At 45.1% G+C, this 16,538-nt stretch overlaps 1 protein-coding gene across 1 annotated transcript in view; it reads left to right on the top strand.

Moving 5' to 3' along the window:
* LOC134148697 (dual specificity testis-specific protein kinase 2-like) overlaps positions 1 to 16,538 on the top strand; it is a 37,614-nt gene that overhangs the window by 7,584 nt on the left and 13,492 nt on the right. The window contains exon 2 of the mRNA XM_062591111.1: positions 12,827 to 13,025. Within this exon, the coding sequence (XP_062447095.1) occupies positions 12,837 to 13,025 (189 nt within the window). The 5' untranslated portion in view covers positions 12,827 to 12,836. The remainder of the gene's footprint in view (positions 1 to 12,826; positions 13,026 to 16,538) is intronic.

The raw sequence follows: 16,538 nt of genomic DNA, 5'->3' as shown, positions 1-16,538 counted from the left end.
GCAGTGAGCAGTAACAGTAGACTGTGCTACCTCAGCCAATGCATTGTGTTCAGCAATGAACTGAAGTAGCCCTTAAATTAAAGGCTATTTTTACTTCATTTTAAATTTCGAATCATTCCTCCAAGACTCTGTCTCTCAACTGCTGTTCCTCTTCTTCCGAATAGTTGCTGTAAGTAAAAGAGAAGAGTGAGGCCCAGATTCTCAAGAGTATTTAGGGTCTAGAGTAACCTCTCATCAGGTTTAACCCTCTAAAGGTTAGGTGTCTGATCCAAGCTGGTCACCCAGGTGGCTTTAAGAGAGCCCTTCCAGAGATAACTGGTCCCACCTCCAGGACATCTCTCCTAGGGTGCCACTTCTGCAGTGTTCTCAGCACTGCCAGCAGGATGTAGGATGCATCCCATATTCCCCATGTTCCTTTGGGTGCCAGGAGCTGGAAGGAGACTCTCCCCATAGCTCTGATGCTTGGAGGGGAGACCGCAGCTCTCCCTTCCTCTCCTGTGGGGCTATGCATAAGCTGGTGGCTGCACTCTAATCTGCAGATGCTCTACAAGGCAGAGCTATGTCTTCCCTCTCTGTTTTTTTTTGGAATAATGGTCAAACCTCTAAAGAATTAGCTGGACACATATAGTTCTCTGTCTTCTGTTGATAGCTTTAAATCTCCTGATAGCCCTAATGTACAGAATTCCAAGTGGACCGTGGCTTACTTCAAATGCAGTATAATCATTCTCCGTTTCAGGACAGCCAGTGCAATTCTCTCTTATGCATTCATTTACAGAGTGAACCTGAGAGTACAGTCTCTGTGTCTTAGACTCTTGTCAAAGGCATGGCTTGGGAGCAGTTAGAAAGAGCTTGGTTAGGTTCTAATTTATATCCCATGTAAATGAAGAGGAAAATGAGCAGTGTCTTCTGCTGCTGTTTGGTGCTGTTGGAGATGAGCCTATGCTGAATGCCTTCTGACAATAGTACTTTGTCAGTAACCTTGAGCTTGAAATGGGAGAATTTGCTTTTCTTTGAGTCATGAATGGGAAATGCAGATGGTGGAGAGGTGGCTGGCTGCTGAACCAGGACTGAGACTGGACTCTGGTGTGAGAAGGTGCATTGCCCAGGTCAGCGGGTTGTTGGCAGGTTGTAGTAGGTCTCAGTCTAGTGGAAAGGGGTAACACATGTTTCCTTTGGAGTGTGGCATCATCTAGATCTGATCTGGCATCAACCAAGAGTGAACTTCTTTGTTTTGTATGTTTTGCACAGAAGTAACAGAAATTGGGAAGTTCTGCGTTGGCTTAAACCAGCAGCTAGTGTTGGGGGCTATCTGTGGCTGCCTGGCTGATCCTTTCTTGTCAGCACTGTAATTGCAAGTGGCACTGTGGTTTCTCACTAGGAAGAAAACCCAGCTGGATCAGTGAGCTGAGCTAACTCGTCCCACTCCTGCACAGTACTGGAATGGCGCTAGAGACCAGGGACACCCAAGGTGGTGACCAGCCTGACATTAGGTCTGGCCCCATATAAACTGAGTGTAAAACCACTTACTAAGTATTCAGAGGTGATGAGCAGGCCAACTGAAATATTCAGTCCTCTCTATGGGATCTGTCTGGGCTTCGCTGCATCGTTGGGAATTGCTGCCATCATCTCTTGTGGAATAGTTGTTAATGGTGTCTTGTGGCTGACAGTGGGGGATTGGGATCCTTTTATGGAGACATATCAGCCCTTTCCTTTACCTGAGCAAGAATCAGGCATGGATTCTGCATGTGGATCTGCTGGGAGCAACCTACAAGGACGGAACAGCCCTGTATATAGACCCACTTTTGCAGACCTTCTGGGAGTGGTGGACTGTTTGAATCTCCTAAAAGCATGACTGGCTTGTGTATCCATCCTCAGCTGTTGCCATATTCCTTTGGCTATTGAGGCAGGTTTGGGCTGAGGCTTGCAACAGCAAAGAGTGCTTTTCATACTTCATGAGCCAGGGCTTGATTTGCTCTCTTTTAAACTGATCCTGCTGTGGAGAATAGTTGGAAAGAAGAGGAGCTTTGCTCCTGAGATCCTTGGAGAATGTACCACCTTCCATCCTGCTTTGTCATGTCCTGGAGGCAGTGGGAATTAATAAGTTATAAGTGGACATGGAGCCAAAAGGCCATTTGGAGTCAGAGATGGGGCATGCAGAAGCCCCAAGTTCAGCCTTGGAGTGGCAGCCACAGCCACAGATACCCTGAGCAGTGCCAGAGACTCTCCAAACACTGTATCAGCTCCAATACACTGCAGAGAGTGGTTTTCATACAGAAACAGGTCAGCAGCTAGATTGCTCAGCAAAACATATCCTGCAATGCTGTTTTTTCCAGCCCTTCTCTGCTGGCTTGATGCAAACGTGGTTTTAGACTACTGTCAGCAAAGAGCCATTTTGTCAGGCACTGGATACAGTGCAGGACCCTGGCCTCAGACTGCTTTTACATTCATTGGGAGAGGGTGAAGCTCTGGAAGGGCTCTGAAGGCAGGCTGTGCTGACTTGAACCTGATCCAGACTCTGATGGAGTTTTCTGGAGGCTGCCTGTTCTTCCTGAGCATGGGGCAGGCCCCAAAACTCAACTCAGCCTTTGCTGGCTTCAGAGGTATGGCCTTTTTGCTTTGGACTAAAGTTGCAGTGAGAAGAGCAGCCAAGAAAGATAAAGAGGAGGCAGAGGCATGCAAAGGTGAAGAGCTTGCCAAAGGAGTTGCAGGCAAGACCTGGAACCCAGGTGTCCTGAGTCAACTGCTATCTTACTGGGCTCTGCCGCATCTTGTAGGATTTTTCTGTGTCAAGAGGAATGTGAACAGAACTGGGTTGCCTGCCTATCTGCAGATTTCAAAGACCCTGAAATGTTTAATTCAGTTTATTATGGTCAATGTTTTCCTAGAAGGAAGGAACATTTTCCTTTGCCTTAGAAGAGCGGAGTTTAGTGGTCCATCCAGTTCTTCCCTATCTCTGACAGTAGCCAGTACTGCTGTGTTGGGGGATGCCAAAGGACCTACTGGACAGCAACAAGCCTCTTCTATTACTCATTGGGTGTCTGTAGATACAACAGTCAACAGGAGGTGGATTCACCATAGTTATTCGCTTCCCCCAGCCTGTCTCCCTGTTGGTGAGGGATGGAAAAATGGTTGGAGAGAGGGTCTTAAATCCACTTGCTTCTCTCCTAGATGGTGCCTTAGGTATTGTGGTGACTTTGTACCATTTGCTAATGGTGATTTTCCACTTATAGTAGCGTGTTTCTCCCACATGGCTCCCAGGATGCAAAGCCTAGTTAATATCCTATAAACATTCTAAAAATGAGGTGCTTTCGGGGGATTTGGTGGTGTTATCATTCAGTGTTTCTAGTAGGTGTTTAATGCATTAGTTGGCAGAAGCAGAGTGGTGTCCAATGGTTTGAAAAGGAGATGACCAGGTTTAGAAGGAAAACTACTCAACAAATATCGTTAAAGCTCTTGTGTGAAATTTGGAAGGAGCTTTTGCATTGCTCAGAAACAGTTGTCAAAGAGCACATACCACTCTAGCAGTTTACTGAAAGCATACAGGACTGTTAATGCAAATATTACTGCTATCATGAGCTGACAGTGTGCCCCACAGCACAACACATGGCCATTTCCAGCCAGGTGTTTTCTCACAGATGGCAGGAAAAATGCTTAGGAAGAGCAAATGATATGTAGAAAAGGAGCTGTGGGGCAGAAATGCGTTTATGAAATTATGTCCTTCCTGACAAGGAATGGGTTTAACAATACTGAATCTTTTAAGCAGGATTTTCTTTAGGTTTCAGAGTGCTGTGCAAAACCAGAAAAGTGTCCTTATTGTCTTTTGGCATGGGAGAATACAGAGGCTCATCCAACTTATGGTGGACCACCGGTAGTGCTGAAGGACAGCCTAAGTCTTTGTTCCAACTTACGGCTTTGGCCATCTGTGTTAGTAACATTCCTTGAGTTAAAAATAGTCTCTTGGCTTCTAGCAACCATACTGAGTAGTTGAGATTTGCTTATGGAAACCCCAAAGAGAAAGGGCCAGACTTTCACCTGCTGTGGAGCACATTAGGATTTGCAAGGAGCTTAGCCCTCCATGCATACAGCACCCATCTGCCTTCCAGGTCCTTCCACAAACTCCAGCCCTGATTGTTGAACTGTAACAAGAAGCAAGTTACTGTAATTGCTCTCAGCAGTGTCTGAAAGTGGATGCCTCTAAAACATTTCAGCAGTAAGATGACAGTATCTTTTCTTCTATTAATACATTTTTCTTGATGGACACGGTGAGGGCTGAGGATGTTCTAGCTAGCTTAAATGCTTGACAGTTCCCACATGCTATGCTTCCTTTCAAACACCCACATGCCCTGCTTTGCTTTTTCATTTGAGTAGCATCAATTAACTATCAGGGGAAAATAGGTTTTAAGTATGTTAGTGAAATAAGTGCCTCATGATGTCAATTAAAGGTCTTGTACAGTAAGTCTCCAGAATTAAAAAAAAATCATTAAAATGTATGAATAATATAGCCAAAAGAGCAGAGATAGACGGGTAATTGTGTGAGATTAGTCTTGTGACTGCTGAGTTATGACTCTTTTTTTATTGTTTTTCTTCTCTCTTCTGTACCTTTCCATTTCAAAGAAACCTGCCTGCCTTGTAGATCATCATCCATTTTGCAAGGTGAGCTCATTCAAAGACTTTGCTGCTGCCTGTCCTGGAGAGTTTATTTTCATATGTTCTTGTCTTGTTTCTCTTTCTTTGAAATAAACACTAATTTGCTGCAGGATAGGAAGTGCTTGATGCTTTCTGTGCATGGGAAATGCTACCAGACTGCAGATAGGGAGCTTCTGAGGTAATTTGGTAGAACTTTCCTAAAACTGGGGTAAAGCAGCCAAGTCCTTCTTGAAATATTTAGGTGCCTGACTCACCTTAACCCTGCTAGAGGCCAGACTGTGCCATAGTTGCCTAAGTATCTTTACGCATTCCAGCCTGATGTATCTTTATCACTTTTGTAAAAGCAAAGGAAGATCCTAACCGTTTAAAATTGGATTCACTTCACAGAGGTGTAGATATGAGCAAGTTGAAGGTCTTGGTTGCTTGGATGAGGAGGCGGAACAGCACCATCCTCATCCCTCTTTAGACACTATGTTGTGGTGTCAAGTTGGTCACTGGAGCACCCAGCTTCTCTCCACTGGTGATGGAGGGAACCTAAGTGGTTGATTTGTCTTCAGAAATTTAGTTTGCTAGAACTTAGAGTTGCAAGAGATTAGTCTCCTCCCTAAAAGGTAGAGAAATACTGCTTTTTAAGACCAGAAGAGCTTGTCTCAAGCTTGACTCACCCTTATAGGTAGTATCAGTCATAGACCTTCACCTGGAAATCCTGTACTTTTCAGTTATGTTTCATTTCTGAATAACATATCTTGATTTAAAGTCATGTGGAATTAATATTGTATCCAGGTCATGTTTTCTAACATTTGAATCCTCCCTCAGCTTGATGTGCACAGAGTATTTTAAGTATTTCAGATTTTGAAATGGATTTTTTTTGTCCCGTGTGACAGGACAAGAGGCAATGGGCAGAAATTGAACCACAGAAAGTTCCGCCTGAACATGAGCGGGAATTTCTTCACTGTGAGAGTGACGGAGCACTGGAGCAGGTTGCCCAGAGAAGTTGTGGAGTCTCCTTCTCTGGAGATATTCAAGGCCCACCAGGATGCAACCCTGTCTAACATGCTCTAGGTGACCCTGCTGAGCAGGGAGGTTGGACTAGATGATCTCCAGAGGTCCCTTCCAACCCTACTGATTCTATGATTCTATGGTTTATATACCATAGTGGCCAGCAATAACAAAGACCTATACTTGCCTATGCCAAGAAACCTGCCCTCTTCCGGTACCGTTTAAATTCCCATTTGCTGAATCTTATCTGCCTTTGCTTACTACAAGGCGTTTTCCCCTGGACAAAAGGACACTTGAATGGTCAGTTGTCTCGTGAATTACCTTTGTGTTTAAATCTTATTGGGAAAAAGATTCCCCGGATATTAGGTCTTCCCTAAAGTTTTTTTCTTATCTGACAAGGATTAGGTTTGAATCAGAGCTGTGACGTCAAAGCTATGACAACAACTGGGAAATTTAGGCTAAGTTGTGATCCTGTCCTGTTAGCTTGGTGCTATCCAGGGAAGGGAGGATTTCAGCTAGGCCTGCAGCTTGTGGATGTCCCTGTTGACAGCAGCATAATCAGCACTCGAATGTGCAAAGTGAAAATGATTTTTCCTGCTGGTAATTCACCCTGAGGTTTTAAGTCTTGTTTTCTTTATTTGTGTTTTATTTATTTCATTTTATAAAAAACATGTTAATGCTCTAATGAAATACAAGTAACCCATTGTCCCTGCTGTGGAGAGCCTGATTCTGTTTTTTTTTTTTTTTTTTTTTTTTTTTTTTGCTTTTTTTAACAACAGAAAATGTCTTTATGATTGGGAAGATCGAATATACTGGGGTTACCCTGAAGAAAAAAGTCAAGATTAGATGTTTTCATGTAATTTGAGCATGTCTACAAAAAGCTATTTGCTAGCTTGTGCAATGTTGGCATCAGTGGAAAGTCAGCCAGTCCCTGTGATCCTAGGAGCTATTGGTTGTAGGGCTTTTCCTGACGTTCCTCATCCTCATGACTATCACAACTTTATCTGGGGGAAATAATCATCCTTTTATTGGCAGCAATAGTTGTGGTCTGTCTTCAGCCTCCTCCTTGGGCCTTCTAACAGGTTCCATGGGATAATAATATTTATTTTTCTTTCTTTTTTTTTTTTTTTTTTTTTTGTGGGTCAGGAATTCAAATTAATTTGAATAACATATATATTTAACATATTTTTAGCATCAGCAACATGGTTCTGGTCAGAAAATGATTTTAATTTTGCTTGACTTACTACATTTTCATTATGCTGCAAGATTTGCTAGTGTCTATTACAAAAAGCCAGAATGCAAGAAAGTCCTTATTTGTTCATGTATGGACATAAATGTAGAATAATTCTAGTGAAGAATTTGTTTATCTGGCTTAGATAGATAATCTTATCTAATGTGGTCATTGTATCTGAATTTACTTGGGATTTTCACTTATGAAACTCAAAGTATTCACCTCTGTCTGCATTAACTGAGTTGACCTCAGCAAGCAGATACTGAAGGATAGAGAAACCTGCAGATTGAGATGTGCACACACCATATAACATATACATATACCATATAACATATACATATGTGTACTGCTTGAGAAAAACTGAGTGATTGAAATCACATCAGGATTGAAGTGATTTATTGATTTATTAATGACAGGTAATTAATCTGCGATCAGTGGATTATACATTTGCCCCCCGCCCAAACTGTCAGGCTGCTCGCAGGACCTAGTGGGATGGTGATCCAGCAAGCTTGGGTGTAGGCTACAATGCCAGTGGAATGACTTCTGACAGTATCAGACTTGGAATGATTACTGCTCTGTTCCTTTTCCCTATTCCAAGGTCTCTTCCCCCTCCGGTCACAAGTGTTCAGGTTTTCTTTTTACTCCTTTTCAAGCTGACACCTTTTTAAAAAATTCTCTTTCGAATCTCCTGGTCTGCAATAAATAAACAGGAATGAGTGCAAAATGCCCTGGAGTGTCCAAAGGCTCCCAGCTCGGGGTTTTGGGGACCTCTGAGCTCCTTCCAGTTCTTTGCTTCTTTTGCTAGTGCTGTGTGGCTGATCATAGGATCTGAAAACAAATGTGCAAAGCCGGAGACAGGGCTGTGTTACCAGCAAGAGCTATGTCAGATACAGCCAGGACTGAATGATTCCATGGTGGAGGGACAGAATGAATGGAATGAATGCTTTTGAATGGTGTGCTCTTCAAGGGCCACCTATGGTATTGGCTTCTGCTCTGCCTCTGCAGGAAGAGGCTTGCCAAGGAGAAAATGCCTCCAGCATTTGCCTGTTGAATGCAGTGAAAGCCTTCCTCTCCAGGGGCTCCTTTGGAGAGGCTTGGAGAGCATGTGGAGTGATGTTGTGTGCATCACACTGGTTGGAGGGGTGCAGCTGGCTGCTGGCAGAAGCTGATAACCTGGAGCCAGGGACCCTTGTCACTGATCCTGCTTCCTCAGGAAAGCCTGCCTGGCGGGTATGGGTATGGGGCAAGTGTTTTGCAGGCAGCTTTGGGCCCAGTGGGCACTGGGGCTGGGGAAGACGCATTGCTCCAGCGGGGAAGTGTCCCAGCTAGCTGGGACCCTCCATGCTGCTGGGAGAGGCCATCTACTCACAAGGGTTGGACAGGCGACACAGCCTTTCTGCTGCTTCCATCCCCCTTTTCCCTCTACCATGGACTCATTCATTCTTGACAGTATCTGACACAGCCCTTACTGGCAACACAGCCCTATCTCTGTTTTTTCATGATAGTTTACAGACTCTCCTAGCAAAGATGTTTTGCTTATGACACAGTTGCTATCACAGAGCATTTTTGCATGGTATGTTAATAAGCACCAGATAGCGATAGCTTTTGCATACTGCTCCCCTGAGCCACTAGGCTTCCCACTCCAGGACAATCCCTGTGGACAATCCAGCTTCCCAGTTACTGGCAGATGTGGAAATATAAGCTTTTTTCTTTCCTGGAAATAGGAAGAAAAGTCCTAGGAAATGTGGCAAGGGAAGAGAGATGGCTTTCTGGCAGATGAGGGGAAGAAGAGTACCTTCCTCCATTTTTTTTGAAGGAAAATTTGCTGTTTAGGAGAGGTAGGAGTTGAGATTTGAATCCTCAGAACAGAGACCACGTCTGGTTTGGATGCCCAGGGCAGGCTGACTCCAGCTGTGAATGGGGTCTGAGACAGGCCAGCTGCTGTGTTGTGCACCTGGAATGAGATCAAGCCTGCTGGGAGGTGGATTATTCTGGATGTGTGAGCACTTTATTGCTATAATGAGGCAATAAATCAGCCCTGATGTCTCCCCAGTTGTGCTGGGCTGAGGCCGGTGGAGGTGGTGGGGCCAGAAGGGTGTGTTAGGCCATGCAATTCTTTTTGCAAGGTGTATGCCCTGTGCTGCTTATTGCCTTTCTGCCAGTGGTGGCAGCTTTTGGAGCCCTGCTAAGCTAGCAGCATGCCATCTCACAAAGGCAGCCCTGGTGAGCCTGCGCAGGGGAGCTGGACCCTCACCTGCTGCACATCGGCATTTTTCTAGCAGGTGCAGGCAAGGCAAGCTCAGAGGAAGACTGTCTCACATCTGCTTTTCAAAGCGACTGTTAATTTTATCTTTTTTTAAGTTTGGCAGAGAGCAAGTTACAGCCCTTCCCCACAACGAAACTTCACAGCTTCCAAAAATCTCCCAGCTACTCATGAGCTGCTTCCTTGGTACTTTTTGCAACGTAGGAGGAGCTGGGAGGTGCATATCAGTTACCATGCATAGGATGACCTCCTTGCTCACTGTGAGTAACTGCTGAAACCTTGGGAATGTGGGAAGTTTCTCCAGAGGGTGGCAAAAGCCAGTGGCACCCTGACTTCCCCTTGCGTCTCCGTTTTCCCTGAAGAAATGACAGCCTCACAGGGAAGGAGCAGCTCTTCTGCAGCAGCGGGGCAGCCTGATATGGCTGGGCCAGGGCAGCCAGTTTGGCACTGGCTTTGGCATCTCCTCCTGCGGCCAAATCCGTTCCTCCTGCATGGATTGAATTCCAGCGGGGGATAGCTGAGGGCACCAAGGATACAGGCAGCTGTCCCTAGTACTTTGCTTGCTCACGCAAAAGCTCAGCTTTGGATGCTCTAAGCCTCCATGGTGACGTGAGGATGTGCTTTGCCCTGCTGCCCTCCCTCTCACTGCCTGCAGGCTTTTCCCCTGAGACAGATCTTGCCACTCCAAGTCCTTCTCCCACCCTCTCCCCCTCCTTCTCTAGATCCTAGTGAGCCTTCAAATAGATCTTGGCATTTCAAAAGGCCATTTTCTCCCCCAGCCTACATGTCAGCACTAATCTGGGGACAAACAGCCGCATTTATAAAAAGAAAATAAAGTCGTCTCCCACTCGGCAGCATAATGCAAGGGGCTGTTTCCAGCATGCTGAGGATACTGCAGGAATTCTTTCGTGGACAAAGAGGTAATTGATGAACTAGGTCAGGCTGAGAAGGGATGGTACGTGGGAAAAGCACAGAACAGAGGGGCCTCTGAAAAGGAAGCCATTCCCTGTGGAAGGGGCATGTCCCAGGCAGCTGGTCTTGCCCTGAGGGGAGCTGTTGTGTTGTACCCGGTCATTCTGGAGGCAGGACAAGCTCTAGTGTTGCCGGGGGAGGAGAAAGGCACCTGCACATGTGCTGATCTGCTATGGAAAATCTTTCTCTGTTTCTGTTTTTCTAAAGCATGGTAACATTGAAGGAAGGACTTTCAGAGCCTTCTGAAGAAGTGCTTGTGTGTTTAGTGGTTAAAGCGGCAACTGGAGGGCCACAGCTCTGCAGGTGAATGGCTAGTGCTTCAGGATAAGTTTGCGCCTTGCTCCATGCCTGTTTCTCTGGCCACAGAGCAGGAGAGGACAAACCCCTGCATCCCAGGATTAGGGAGAGAGATGAGTAAGCCTGGAAAGTGTGTCTCCCTAGAGGCTGAAAGGCTTCTTTGATCCTCAGGGTGACCCTTTGCCATTCATTCTCTTTGTTTCCTTGGTGGTTTGGAGTCAGTAGTATATATCAGACCCTTTCAGCACCTCTTTATGTTGCGGCCAGTTGTGCCAGATGTGGAGGAGATCTGTTGCATCTCACTCCCTCAATGTAAAACACTGCTCGCTTGGCCTTGACCTCCGGCATCTTCAGTCCTGTATCCACTCTTATGCCCCATGACCCTTGATGCTACCCACAGCCTTGGGCAAAAAAGGGCCCCTTGCTCCACCTTGCCACCACCTTGTGGCAGTGCCTTACTTTATTCCACCTCTGCCCCAAGTCCTACCAAAGCAGTACCATTTTGCATGTTAGAGAAACAGCCCCTTGTGGGATCTGGATGAATTGTCCCTTTGGAAAGGAAATGTTTCAAGGTTCCCATCTAGAGCAAGGTGACTTTAACAGAGTCAAATGTAATTGTTTCATCAGGTTGGTTCTGCCACTTGCTTCTATGCAAGCCTCTTCTTTCCTTGCATCAATGTGAGTGGTTCCTGGGCCTCACTCCAGCAGGTGTTTGCCATGAAATCAAGCAGGAGCCCATCTGTCCTGTTGGTTTTGGTGAGACTTCGTTTCTGCAGTCCATGAGGGACTGTCTGATGTTGGCGGCTTTGGGATCTGGCTGCTTTCTGAAGTGTTGCTTGTTATTCATCTGCTTTGCAGATCCTTGAGTCTCTACCTGGAGCTTTCTTACTGTTCATGTTGGTGATCCCTGAACTACTCTGTGCCATTTGCCTGCCTGCCCTGCATGCTAGCCATGCCCTATGCTTCAGCTCTGTGCTCTTCTTGAATTCCTGCTCCAACGTAGCTCTGCCACCACATCTCACCGTGCTTGGAAGTTTTGTCTTTGAATACTGGTTGCAGGAACTGTTCACTTTGGACTGTGAGTGGATGAGGCTGCTACTGCAAATGTTTTATTCGTGTCTCAGTGCAGATTTTGCCTAATAGTGTACAAGCAATCAAGACCTGAAGTAATACACCAGATCAGTGGATGCTGATACAGCTCTTTGTTCAGTGCAAGACCTAGGAAAAGAAATTAGTGAAGGCAGAGCTTTGCTTTGCTTTAACTGGAGACATTGAAGAATTACATTTCAGTTGGTTCTTTTCTTGTTTGGTTACATTTTGGCAAAGTAGGAGTTGTAAACGATATTAGCAGCGGTGCATTATGGCTAGCTGAGATCTTGGGGCCCAGGGAATCTGACCTATCTGTGAACATGTACTTTAAGTGGAAAGTGCTCAGACAAGTGGAGTTTGTAACAGACAAGTGATTGTTTAAAATTATCCAAAAGCAGATGCGTTATTCAGACCTCAGTCAGACAAGATGCCAGAAGCCCATTTTCTACTTCCTCTGGATTTGCTTTGCCTGTATCTTTGGAAGTAATTGGAGGCAAGAGCTGTGGGAGAAGTAGGGAGATGACATATGGCTTTGGAGGAGTGTGAACTTGATGCTGTAAAAAGTAGAAAGAAGAATGGAAAAAAGGGTTTGTAGAGGAAAGTGTGAGAATCAGAAGAGTGGAAGAGAAAGATAATTTAGAAGAGGGAGCTGGAGGGTTAGAGGCAGATTTGGGACAGGCAGACAAGAAGAATGTGTGCTGAAATGCGGAGTTAGAGGGATGCAGGGACATTGCCTTGTTTTGCAAATTTTTAGGCCTTTTAACAGACAGGCCTGCATAAGGACCCTTTTAAGATTGCCAGTTTCCTGGCTAGTGTGCTCAAAGCCACAACCCTCTAGCTGCAATAGTAGCTAAGTCCTGCCTTGAGCTCTAGGGTAACCAACATGTCCTTAGTATATGCTAAGTGACCTGTACTATAGCCCAGTTTAGACAAGGTGTGTTTTAGCCAAATTCAAAATAGCTGAGCAAGGCAAAGTTCCCCAGGCTTTTCCTGGGCTACTGTAGCATGTGTTGAAGATAATGCATCCTATCCACCCTGGACCTTTGAAAGGTATAAAGGAACATGTGGTAATTCGACATCTTTAAATCCTACTCTGAAAAAATCCAAACATAATCTGCATAAGGCAAGCCTAAACCTAGACTGATTTATCAAAGAGAAGGCATCCAATGCTTCCCAGTGCAGTGTATGCTCTGGAGTACTTCATGGCTGAGCAGTGGCTTGTCTTCTCTCCCATCACTCTTGTGGCTTCATCCAGACCAGGTCTCTAGTGCAGTTGTTTGACATGTGAGTGTTGCTATTGGCTTACCATAAAATGTGTTGTGTTTTAGTTGCTGCCCCATGATGTGCGAGACAGGGCTGATCGCGCCAGAGCCCGCTAGCCCCATGCAGTACTATGGTGAATCATCTGACACCTACTACCATGTTGACCGCTGGCAGAGGCTCCGCACGGCTGTCAGAAAACTGGAGTTCTGGGAAAATTTCAACGCTGAACTGATAGGTAGTGGCTTCTTCTCCAAGGTCTACAAGGTAAAAGGTCTGTGGGTGACCCAACACAGTGTGGGGTGGTCGCCCTGACATGCAAGCAGCCCTTGACCCACATGGCAGCAGCATAGTAGTTGGCCAAATGTCCATGTATACAATTCCCTATCTCAGGAACCTGTCCACCAGCCTGTTTTGTTATCTTCCTCCGTGCCTGCTCACCCTTCAGGTTGCCTGGGATAAGAGAGAGGAGACACCCCCTCTATGCACCCAACATATCTCCTCTGATGTGCATCTTCTTTCTGTTAGGAACCTTGAAGGGTTTGATCTGCCTTTCAATGAAAAAGGAGACAGGGCAGGACCTGACTGAGCAATGTTCGTTGATATTGTAACCTAACAATACAACAGGCTTGTTAGGGAGCTAAACATGGATATTGGGTAACCCCAGGATGCTCTGTACAGGTTTTGTTGTCAAAAATAAAGTAAAACATATAGAGAAAAAGAGCCCAAAATTAAGTTCTGTGTGTGTCCCAGAATACCTGCCATCCACGGCTCATGGAGACACCAGCTCCTTCATCTCTCTCTTGGTGCCTTACTGCTCCGCGTTAGAGTGATACTGGTAGAAAGCAGGGGACCTCTGTGGTAATGTCAGGCAGGGAAGGACTGCTGATCTGTTGACTTCTGCCCTCTGCTGCCTTCTTGTCAGGAAACCCGTAGATCTCTGAAAGCTGATGTCTAATGCATGATGATTTATCACCAAAGTAAAGCTGCTTTTCTCAGTGGGGTTGTTGTGAGTCATTCCCTGCACAGAACTCCACTGGTGTGGAATTTTGTTTAACACTCTCTGGGCAAGCACAAGATCCAGAATGTAGCTTCTGATGCTGACCTTGGTAGCTGGGATGTGACACAAACCCAGTGGAAACAGATTTGGGGCCTGAGTCTACCATCTTCCTTGGCTTCTCAGCTTGACCAGGCCCTGGAATGGACCTCATGACCACGTGTTTTTCCTGGACCAACACAAGATGCTACTGCCAAAGCAGTACTTTGATGTTATTCCGGGTGAGATCCCTGGCTGATGTAAGCAATGTGGCCCTGTTGCAGCTAGTCAAGTCAGGCTGACAGTATCTGGCCTTGGAGCAGCAGAAAGCATGATAGCAAAATAGATAGATCACTGTATTTTGCTTTCTTAAGCCTTTGTCTTTGCTAACCTCCGCCTCATCCTCTGTTGTATATATAGTCTATGGCTGGAGATTCCTTTTGAACAGCTTTACTTCACTTCTCTGAGCCTAAAGTTCACCCATAGGTCTATGGCAGCTCTTTTCACACTGCAGCAATGGATGACACATACCTCTCCCTACCACGCAGTCTCCCTCCAGTAACTGCTTTCCCCACCTACACAAGCTGCTGTTGCTGTTGCTTTCTCTTTCTTTTATCTAGCAGATTTTCATAGTAACAGTTGCTGTTTCCTCTGCATGTGACATTTTAATCCTGCCCTGGCAGTGAATGAGATTCCAGTAGTAGGCAGGCTGGAGGCACAGATTGTGAATGAATGAAATAACTTTTTGAAATAGCAGGAGAAAAAATAGTGTAAAAAAAAAGTTTGAATTAAATGTTATGGGTCAAAGGGTCAGAAGACAGTGGAGGAAGACTTGGGATTGTGCTTTTGGGGAATTTGACATTTGTCTGGGGACTCAAGCGCAACTGTAACCAAGTACGTAGATTACTTGTGTTCTCAGTCAGCCAGTCTCCTTCAGATGCTCAGCCCTGATTGGCAGCATTCCTGTTGCACAGCATTACTCATGATGATCCTTTAAAGCTCTTTGCCAATGGATACTGTCTTTCAAAGAGCTCCAGCAGGGTGGACAGAGCCTCCCCAAAGCCACATTTGCGATACTGGCACTCAAACACTGCTAGTTGCTTTTGCCATCCCTTGTCCTTCAGTTAAGCCCACATTCAGAGGTTTTTCTATGTAGGTTGGCTAAAGAAAAAGGATTCATTTGGTTCCATATGTAACTCAGAAACAAGAAACAGGCATGAGAAAGTCAGTGAATAATATTTTGCATGAGCTGGGTATAAGGTACTGTTCTTCCTTTTCTGCTTTTCTAGTGTGGAATAAGGAGCTATTTGAGTATGAGTTTCTCATGGAGAAAACATGAGTTTTCATTGACAGCTATCTAGTGTGCAGAGATCTGAGATGCTGGAAAGCAGGAGAGAAATGCAAAGTGAATCATTTTTTCTGGAACTAGTTTAAAGCATTGATCAAGAGGAACCTCTGAGCACTTCTTTTATGTGGCTCAAAAATCTTCATATGTATTAGGAAACAAGATCCCACTTCCTGTCATTTTGCAGCTTTCCAGTGTCAGATTTTATCCTTTCACAAAGACAACCTTAATCTTCTTCTGATCTTCTCCATTTTAGCAGCTTGTTCTCTAGTTCAAGGTAAGGATTGTAGTGGAGAGTGAGTCTGATCATGTCAGAGCAGAGCAGGAATTCATCTCCTGCATTTTCACTCCAGCGGTTTTTCTAAGCTAATAACAGAAGAAGCTGATAGAAGACTATGACTGAGTTATGAACTAATAAAGCAAAGAGCTGTATGTCACAGAATTATGATGGCTAGCATTATGGGATTGCTTCATTACCCTGATTACGATGCCTGCAATGAGCTACTGCTGGAGAGGAAGGAGTCAACAAATTAAAAATGAATACTTGGAGAAAGGCATAAGCTCATGGAGTTCTCTGTCGCCACTTGACAGCACAATCTTTGTGTGCAAGACAGAGCAATGATACCTGAAGTCTGATTCCTAGTGATGCAGACTGGGTCCTGCAGTTTAGAAGAAAGCATTTTCCAACTTCGCATTTTTTGAGGTGGCACATTTTGCCTCTAAAGAGGCCTGAAGGGTTTGGCATCACAATATATTTGACAGAGGTATAGGGTGAGGAGCGGGAAGGAAGAACATAGGACCACACTCTGCTGGGGGTTTCATGTTTGTTAGAGGAAACGATGGGTGTTGCTCTTGGTGCTGGTGCCTAGTGAGGGTAGGATTGGCCTTATGGGCTTGACTGTGTCTCTTCTGCTTCATTTCTCCAGTGTAGATGTGCTCCTTCCTCACTGTGCTGCTGTGTAGAGCTATTGGACAGTTTTTTCCCCCAGTTGTTTAGTCATCCTGTACACATTTCATTCCCAAATCAAAGCATAGATCTCAAGTCAGGAACTTGGAAAAAGTTTGGATAGATCTAACCTCTTTTTATTTTTGGTTATTCATTTCATCTCTCTGCTTACCCTTCACCCATCTCTCCCACCACTTTTTTTTTTTTTTTTTTTTTGGATGTGTCCTTGTTTTTCAGTTATTTCTTCTCTCTGTTTTACTGGGTTTAGACTAGGCTGCACTTTGCATTGCCATGAGTGCTCCCTGCAGACAGATCATCAACTCTACCTGTGCCCAGGCAGTGCTTCTAAACTCTGCTGGCATCCATCTGGAAAACACAGCTTTAAATGGAAGCTCAGTGTAGATCTCTACTAGAGTTTGTGCAGAGCTAGTAAGTCTCACTAGAACTCAATGT

This window comes from Rhea pennata, chromosome 18, assembly GCF_028389875.1.
Source record: "Rhea pennata isolate bPtePen1 chromosome 18, bPtePen1.pri, whole genome shotgun sequence".
Taxonomy (NCBI): Eukaryota; Metazoa; Chordata; class Aves; order Rheiformes; family Rheidae; genus Rhea; species Rhea pennata.
Note: the sequence above shows the minus strand (reverse complement) of the source record. Positions and strands in the feature narration are given on the sequence as shown.